This window comes from Talpa europaea (genome assembly GCF_964194135.1).
Source record: "Talpa europaea genome assembly, chromosome: 3".
NCBI classification, from domain to species: Eukaryota; Metazoa; Chordata; class Mammalia; order Eulipotyphla; family Talpidae; genus Talpa; species Talpa europaea.
Genome location: NC_140069.1, coordinates 41,009,544 through 41,019,050, shown reverse-complemented (window position 1 = coordinate 41,019,050; position 9,507 = coordinate 41,009,544). Strand labels below are relative to the sequence as shown.

Below are 9,507 nucleotides of genomic sequence, written 5' to 3'. Positions count from 1 at the left end.
TTGCCACCCCTCATCAATAGAGGTACTTCCTTTTGCAAATATACAAAGTGTGTGTGTGTGTATGTTTCAAATATACAAAATGTGGCATAGGTTAGAATTTCACAGATAATTAAATGATATTATTAACTTTATCTGACCAATATACAAACTTTAATGTATATAATGTGAAAATGTTAAAACTTGAAACAATAAATTTTAATACTGAATTTTGGATTACTTATGAGTTTAGTCCTTTGCAAATTTAATCTATTTAGAGGAAAGCAAAAACAAGCAAACTTCAGTGTAGTCAGGCTTTACGAATGGAAATAGTTGATTTCCAACGTCAGTTGACCATATATCATTTCAACAAGGAACTGATTTTCTTAGACCTTCTCATAAATCCTGGTGCAGACCACACCCTTCATCTTACATTCCTTAAAAAAAAAAGAGAGAGATTAATTGCATATATAAAACTCAAAGTTTCTCAAAGGAACAGCAAGTTTATAATGAAAAAAAAAACTCATAGGATTAAACTTAGAAAGGAATAAAATATCAGTATGTCAAACTCTAACAATTTAAGAATTATAACTAAAACTAATCCATGCTACTGCAGAAGAATTTTTTCTGTGGCAAGGCTTTATGCATAATTTGTATGCATTTAAATCTACTAAAGCAATGATTTTCAAAACTATCTGCACATTTGCATTATCAAGGGAACATTTAAAAAAACTGGTGGTTACTATCCCAAGACTTTTACGTGCAATTGATCTGTGTTAAAGATTGGTATTTACTCCCCAGGTAAACCTATTGTGGTACTAAGAATAAGAATCTCTGTTCTAAAGGAAAAAAAAAAAAACAATCCAAACAGTACATGAATCTATTTTTATTCAATGTATGAGTTAATATTAAGCACAGAACCCAAAACAATAAAGTCATTAGAATTCATCTTTTATAACCTTTGTCATTATTCTTATCTGTTGACTAAAATAAGTCTAGGATGAGTTCAGCTTGAATTACTGACATAGTTTAATCCAAGTTGCTAAGATTCTTAAAGCAAAACCAATATAGATAACTATAAACACCACAAATATTCTACGAGTCATTCATAATTTGGCTTGCTTTTAAAATTTAGACTTGTCTTATGAAATATAGTACAGATATTTTTCAAAGTAATAAGATAGATATACCATTTGAGCCAGCAATTCTTTTCCTAGATATTTAGGCAAAGAATGGGGGAAAACCCCATTAATTCCAAAAGATATATATAGTCCTGCGTTCATTACAGCACTCTTTATAATAGCCAAGTTACAGAAACAATCGAAGTGCAGAGTTTAGAGGAGTGGATTAGAATGCCCCCTCCACACACACACATCCCATGGAATACTACACAACTATAAAAAAAAAATGAGGGGCCTCCCTTATGGTGCAAGGGATTAAATGCAGCACTGTGTAGCTAACTGCAGCCACTGCAGCATGAGTTCAATCCTCAGTCACAAAGCTAAGCCACATGGCACATCAGACCTCTCCTGTCTTGCCTACTGCTCCCCCCACAGTGTATTTCAGTACATCTGCCTGTTCTGCTCCCCACTTTGTCTCTGGTGAATCCTCTCACCCCCGCATTTCTGGCCTGCACTCCAGTTCTTGTATGCATAAATAAATAAATCTTTTAAAAAAATAAAATGAACTCTTGCCATTCATTATGGCAGATGGAACTGAAAGAGATAATGGATAATTCTAAGAGAAATGAATCCAAAGGAGAAAGATAAATACTGATATTTTAATACACATATATAGATATGAAATGTCTACATATGGAATATAGGGAAACAAACAAAAGGTATAAATGAAACCAAGCCAGTAACAAACTCTAGAAATCTGACTGTGTAATTGAGGCTGCAAGAGAGGGAGGGGGTACCACAGATTATGGTAGAGGACTATAGGTGCGTTGGTGGTAGGTGTGGCCTGGTGCCATGCAGCTGAGGAGGTGTGACCCCATGCCAATGAATCACATACAGTGCTGTAAATCAATGTTACCTAACAGAAAACACACTTAAACTTGCTTTTCATGAGTTCACTAGTGAGGTTTACCCATACTTTCTTTAAATTTACCACCATTTTTTGATGTTGTATTTTTAAAATAAGTTTTATTATTTCTAAAATTTTGAACCTATATTTGAAGTATAGTAGATGAGTCTTTATGAGTTAAATATCACCCAAACACAAACTCCTACTTTATTTTTAGACTTTTTTTGTATTACAAAAAAATAGTTTGAAATTAATATAACTAATATCTCTATTTAAATAACATTATTTATGTACTTAGAAGTGAAAACACTCTTACCACTACCATTTTCCCATCCATCAACATTCTCTTTATTGTTGTTTCTTTGCCATCCCATTTCTGCACTTGATTCAATGAACCCCTTGCCAAGGTCACAGTGGTCTGGAAAGACAAGTTTACATAATTGAATGGCTTTAGCTTTGGTTGATGAAGAAGCAGTCCATTCACAATTGTTTTTCATATAGGTTTCTCATGAAGCACATTCATTTTTAACAGAATAGAATAGTCCACTCTTTTGAGCCCTATAAGGAGTCCTTCTATCTCTCAAGTGGTAGACTGAGCCAACTTTGAAGAGAAACATCAAAGTTTACCTTTGTTTTCCTATTGTCAGCTGTGGTTTCTTCAAATTCCTGGCCTAACTTGAAGGAGATCTCTGTATTTTTAAAGGTACTTTCAGTTCTTATAGTTATAATATCCCCTTTCTTGCTGATGATCACAGTGGGTTTGGCCAAATTTCCCAGCTTTCTGGTTGCTAAACCCACACCTGAAAATCAAAACAATGTTAGAATTTTGTTGATCAAAAGAATGAATCTAGAGAGATTACAAGTGGCTACAGTCTATGCTCACAGGCACCCAGGTGTGTAAATGGCAGTAGTATCACTTACTACTGAAGATCCCCCATGATTCACCACCTGCTGGATATACATGTCCATGGAATAAACTATTTTAGGTTTTGTTATTGCAAGGGTAATGTTGGCAATGGGCCCCCCCGGTGGCGCAGCGGTTGAGCGCTGGGTTGTGAAGCTGCCCGCAGCCTCTGCGGCACCAGTTCGATCCCCGGCTGCACCCTGGCCACTGGAGGAGGGTCCCACATGGCGCGCAGACCTCTCCTGCCGCCCGCTGCTCCCCTCAGCAGTGTACTTCGGTCCTTCTGCCTGCTCTGCTCCCCGCTCTGGCTCTGGTGAATTCTCTCACCCTCCCGCGCTTCTAATGTACCCAGTGCTTGTATAAACAAAACAAACAAACAAATAAATAAATAAAACATGCCTCTATTAAAAAAAAAAACAGAAAAAAGAGTAATGTTGGCAAATTTTAAAGATAAAAGTACTCAGACTAAGTAGTCCAAGTTTCCCATTTTTACCACATCTGATCTCAAGTTCCATTGAAAATTGCCAACTAAACCAACCCTTGAAAGCTGACCAAAGATCTGAGGCTTCTAGGAGGAGAGGGGTAGGGGGATGGAGAACAGGAGGGGAGAAAAGGGTGGGGAAGGGAAGGAGAGCACAATGGACTATGGAGGAGGACTATGGTGACCACACCTGAGGGGTGAAATTCTATATTGTGAAAAAATTAACAAAGATGTAAAATAATGATACTTCATTAAAAAGAAAAGAAATTTGCTAACTATAGTTTTGTATAGATCGTTCTAGACATTTAGACATTTTAGACATTCTAGACATTTTAGTTTGTACATGTAAATATTAAAGATATATTTTAAAATGAGACCTTATTATATACACTTTTCCATGACTTTTCCCCCCAATAATATGTTATGGATATAGAAAAGAACTCCCCTCACATCCTTGATGGAATCTCACTTCTGAAATTGTTGTTCCGAAGTCTAGCTAGTAGAAAATAATTATCTAGCTACTTTCAAGATCTTTGCAGTTCAAATGACTATAGATTCATAAAATGATTTTTTTCTGCATTTGGAGAAAATTAGACTTAAGTTTTATTACTATTACCCAAGACTATAGGAATACATAGAAAACAGAAACATCTAATGAGGTTAATATGTAGCAAAACAAAAACTAGTTACATATGTATGTGTATATATTTATATATACATTTATTTCTACAAAGTAAAAAAGGAAGCATTACAACCAATAAAGAATTGGGAACCAATCTTCTAATTCTGACTAATCTTTTGTTGTACATGATTTAGAACAATTTTTATCAAACTAAATGATAATATCTGCAGTAGATCCTGAGGATCTATATTCTGCTAACCCCTCAAGTGTTCTTCTATACTCTAATATTGGAAATGACAGAAGTGGGGAGTATTTCATTGGGGATTTCTATTATTTTGCTTCTTCCTCACATGTTAGGTGTAGTCTATAAATGTAACCAATAGTATGGGTCTCTTCCCATAACTTCTCATAGTTTCCCAGGAAACATGAAATGATTCTTCTCATTTTTATCTAAAAATAGAGCCTTTCTCACACACTTTCTGAACAGATAAGTAAAGCTATAAGCACTTCAACAAGCATGGTAAACTGAGATCACTGACAACACTCTTTATTGCATCAAAGAACTCTAAATTTCTAAACTGTTCACACCTATTGTGCTTATAGCTATGGAACATTCCCTGGAGATTGTATAAAATAAAGTTTATGTACCTAATGCTTGGTGTTTCTATCTTCAGTCACTGTTCCAACTCCAGGAAAATCTGATGTTAGTGTACCTGAGTTTGAATTCACTGCCATGCCCCACATCTAACTTCCCTACCTGATGGATATCCTGCTTTAGGACACATTTCCTTTTCACAAACTCTCTAATATGTAAGTAATAACAGACAACCTAGAGATAGAGTTAGTTAAACATAAAATTTTAAATGAGAAGTTTTCTATTATCTTGAATATATTTAACTTCTTAATTATGAGCACTTTAGTTGTTCTAATACTACTTTTCAGGAAATCCAGAGTATGGGTTGACTAAATTTCTAAGACTTCTCCAAAGCCTTAAAACCAAAACTGTATTGATATGAAACTGCCCTTGAAATCAGTGGGAGTTCATGCATTTGAGCAACTCCTGATTAGCTTAAAACTGCTGCAAACAAATGATCAGAATGTCAAAATATTAATGTCAAAAATATTAATCCCAGAATAGTATTGTACTTCAAACTTCCCAACTCCTGAAAAAAGGAATTAGAAGGAAATATTCCCCATAACTTTCTCAAAAAGGATTTTCTCAATCAGAACAAGAAAGAACATTTCTTACCCAGAGCCTTCATATAATCATCAAAGTGCTCACTAGAGACAAGTTTCCAGGTGCCCAGAAATTTGTTGTTCATTCTGATGGATGAAAATTCAACACAGTTCTGGTTGGAGTCAGGAAACTGAAATGTAATGACAAAGCCTCAGAAGATTCTTTTCAAATATGTCTAAATCATGTGACTCTCAGGGAGAACCAATGAGGAAATGCAGTGTCAGGAGTGGGCAATGAATGGCTCTTCAATAATCCATTAGGACAAAAGAAAGTTCCACATAATGCTTCCGTTAGTCTCCAAAAATTTTTATAAAAATCTATGAGAATACTATTTGAAACTTCAAAATAATTTGGATTGATCTTATACTTTTAGGAAATGTTTATATCCTTAATGCTTTGAAGGAAAAAAGTTTTTGAATTGAGTCCTGTACCAAGCAAATTATATAAGCATGAATAAATGAATGAATGGTGTGTGTGTGTTTAGGCATCTTGCTAACTCTCAATCCTGAGTCTGCACAATTAAGTAGTCTTATTGAAAAGGGGACGAGAAAATGTCCATGAGTTTTGTGATAACAGCCTCAAATATGTTGTGGGAGAGAAAAGCAGGGGGGGCAGTGTGAGGAAGTATTCATAGGTAAGGGAGGCTTGGCATAGTTCACATATCCTAGGCAAGCAGAGTAGGCAGAAAATTACTGCAGAGAACAGAAATTGTATTCATGGGATGGACAAGAAGTAGCACTATAGCATGCTCTTTGGCCGTAACTAAAGATTTTCATCTAAAAAAATTCCAATTCTAAATTAAGCAGTTTCCTAGTCAATGCAGCAACTTTAAAGTCCTTTAAAAGAAATCTTCAGTCTTATAAGGAGAAAGGATTTCTATAAAAATAACACAAATGTATACTGAGAGTCATTATCGGCAGTGCCCAGAAATTCAACAAATTTCTGGGTACCAGTCACTGTGTAAGGACTTAACACAAATTTTCTTTTACCTAATCCTTTCAACAAATCCAGTAATAGATATTACTACATCTATATAAACAATGAGAAAACTGGAGCTCAGGAGATCAGGTAGCTTGCTTCCAAAATTTGAATAGGGAGAAGAAAGTTTCAACCTGGCCTTGTTCCCCAGTACCTAGACCAGAAAATTATCTACATTGCTTTAGTTCACCAAATGTGCACAGATGTTCTTATCCAATGTCAGTGAATATTATATCACTATGACTACATGGACATACTCATTCTCTACTCAAAATCAAGAGCTGAGGTAACCAGGCTATGGTACATCGGAGCCCCAGTTTTTGTTGAGGGAGAGCAAATATAAAATCACTGCAAATATTAGCGTTGCTTTTACCATTCCTTTTCCTAGCAGGTTTTCCTCTCTGACATTATTCCTGGCTGTGAGACAGCTGATATCACCAGGTGGTGTATATTTAGTGGACAGATACACACTCTTCACAACAATGAAAATATCTCATGGTCACTTTGCTCATAATAGGTAGAATCCCAGACCTTTGGGCTCAGGTTTTAGTGCCATAGCTGTGTCATAACCATTGCAGATAGGTGATTCAAGCTGGGTCAAAAGTGTAGACCCATATCCAGTGGGTCCAAGTCTCATCTTACATACTCATACCTTGATAACTCAAAGTGGGAATGAACTACTGAATAGAAAATTCTTCAGCTAACCAGTTAACCCAAACCCAGGCCTAAGGGAATGTAACTGGAGGGAGAAGGGAGTACACTGTACTGGGATAGAAAAGCAACTGTAAAATAATGTGCTTTTTCTTAATGGATGTGCTCTTTTCTTATCCAAAACATTTAATAAAAATGAAGATGGTATCACTTGTGCTTTAAAAAGAAATTTGTCAACCCCTTTTTATTGAGTGTTTTGCCTAAATTGGGAAAGATTTTCAAATCCCTTTCCCTCCCTCATATTTAGAACGACCTGTGTATATTATCAGCTGTCCTTGTGTTGCACATAAAAATAGCCAAGAAGTTTGAAATATAAATATTTAACTACATGTTAGCAAGGGAGAAAGCTTAAAACTTGGAAGAAATTTTAGACAAAGGATTTTTTTTTTCTATTTTAAGCTTGTCAGTGACGTATGTGTCTGCTGGGGTTGGCCAGATGTGCTTGGATTGAGATGAAATTCTGAGGTCCACGTTTGAGTCAACGGCATGGATCAAAGCAATGAGAGAAGATCTACAGTGACCCAGGCTTGAGACACTGATATTAAGTCACTCCTAAGAAAGTCATTAATAACCTGGTGAGACAGGATAAAGAAGGACCATGTTATAACTAACACACACATTTAAACTTGAACTAAATATTCTTAAAATGGTTATAATCTCTCTATAGTGTGGGTTAGGTTCTTCTCCTTTCAAAGATTTTTACCTACCTAAGTTCTCAAGCTATTTGAACCTTACACTAAAAAGAACAGCTAAAGTTTCAAACAACATAAATCAGAAAAGCTTGTTGTGTATAACAAGTCATGTAAATAGCTCTTATATTGTCTTCAAGCTACATCCATTGGCATATTTCAGGAAAGCAATAGTCAATCATTATATGGGAATTAGAAAAGAATTCATGACCTCTCACTTGGATACCAAAGGTCTGATTCCATTCCTTTCACTCATGGAATTGCAACCTATTTATTACTTGCTACTGAAGTGCCAGGTACCATTGAAAAGTTCTCATTAAAAATCAGTGGACAAAATCCCATGCCTTTATGGTACTTACATTTTATTTATGATCTGATAAATATTTAAAATGAGGTCTTAATTCTAGAGAGTCTGAAACTATTTGTAATATAGAAATATTTCAATACTAACAAGTGGCAGTGAAGATACACCATTTACTACTAGGAGGAATAACCAATAAAAGTCATTGTTTTCTTCTCAATAATTAAGAAAATAATATTCAAAATGAACTTTAGAAGTTTCATTTGATAAGGAAATCAAGCTAAAAATCCAACTGTGACTTCTGAAAAATAAGGACAAAATTGAAAAAAAAAATCATTAGGGCATCAGAGAGATTAAAACGAAAAAAAATTAAGGGTCTAGGACTTGGATGAAAAAGGAAAAGTTGGAGAAATAAGTGCACTGTTTGGGACTGTTTCCCCTTTAGAGATCTATGAATTTGGCAAGAGGCAAGTGAGAGGCATAAGTAAGTCTAACATTTATGCCAAGGCTATAGGGTTAGGGCAACAAGGAGGGGGACTCCTGGTTAATCATCACACTTTGGTTTGGCTCTTTAAGAATCTGCACATAGGAGTAAAGATGAACTGGGAATAGATCTGTGCTTGAGTCAATTCAATTCTTAAAATCAGTTTAATGTGATCTGGGAGAGATAGTGAGCACAGAGACCTGCCAGAAACAAACATAAACTCTCTTCAAAAGCAAATAACTACATGTTAGCAAGGGAGAAAGCTTTCTTCAATAAGAAAATAAACTTATTTTTATGATTTTTCAGAGGCATGGCTAGCCAAAAAGAAAGGGAACAAGGTGGGCCTCCCCCATGGTGCAGCAGGTTGAGTTCAGTGCTATGAGGCTGTCTACAACCTTTGCAGTGTGGGTTCGATACTCGGCCTACCAGGGAGATTCCCACATGGCGCAGCAGACCTCTCCTATCTCGCCTGCTGCTCCCTTCAGCAGTGTTTCAGCTCTTCTGCCTGTTCTGCTCCCGGCTCTGTCTCTGGTGGATTCTCTCATTCTCCCTCACCTCTGACCTGTACCCCAGTGCTTGTATAAATAATAAATCTTAACAAAAAAAGGAAGGAAAAGCAGAAAAATTAAAATTACAAGGAATATGTATTTTACAAGCTAATACAAAGAAAACAGAAATAGAAGATCCACAGGGCAGATATTAACTAATATAAATAAGTATATGATAGGAAGTGTAATCAGAAACAAAAGTTTTTTTAAAAGAAATAAAATTGATAAACTCTTAGCAAGATGGATTTTTAAAGTAGAGAAAAAAATTTATTGTAGAAATAAAGGGCACACCAACATATACTATAGTTATTAAAATGATCATTAGAAATATGAACTCTTCAATAAATTTAAAAACAAAGAAATTTACAAATTCCTGAGAAAAAGTAATTTGCCAAAAATGACACCAGAAAAAATGTGAATACTCCCAAATCTATTAACATTCTTTCTATAAGGAAAATCTCTCCTACAAAGATACTTCAAAGTTAGAGTCTTTACCATGTAACTGTGCAGCGCACGATGACCATAATATTCTCCTGAACTTTCTTCTC

At 35.4% G+C, this 9,507-nt stretch overlaps 1 protein-coding gene across 1 annotated transcript; it reads right to left on the bottom strand.

Annotated features, from left to right (window-relative positions):
• Window positions 1-362: 362 nt before the first annotated feature.
• LOC311168488 (myelin P2 protein) lies at window positions 363-5,333 on the bottom strand (the record flags this gene model as incomplete). The annotated part of the gene is made up of 4 exons (XM_084230024.1): window positions 363-413; window positions 2,321-2,422; window positions 2,632-2,804; window positions 5,261-5,333. The coding sequence occupies 4 exons, from the start codon at window positions 5,331-5,333 to the stop codon at window positions 363-365; spliced, it is 399 nt and encodes a 132-aa protein (XP_084086150.1).
• Between the last annotated feature and the right edge of the window lie 4,174 nt (window positions 5,334-9,507).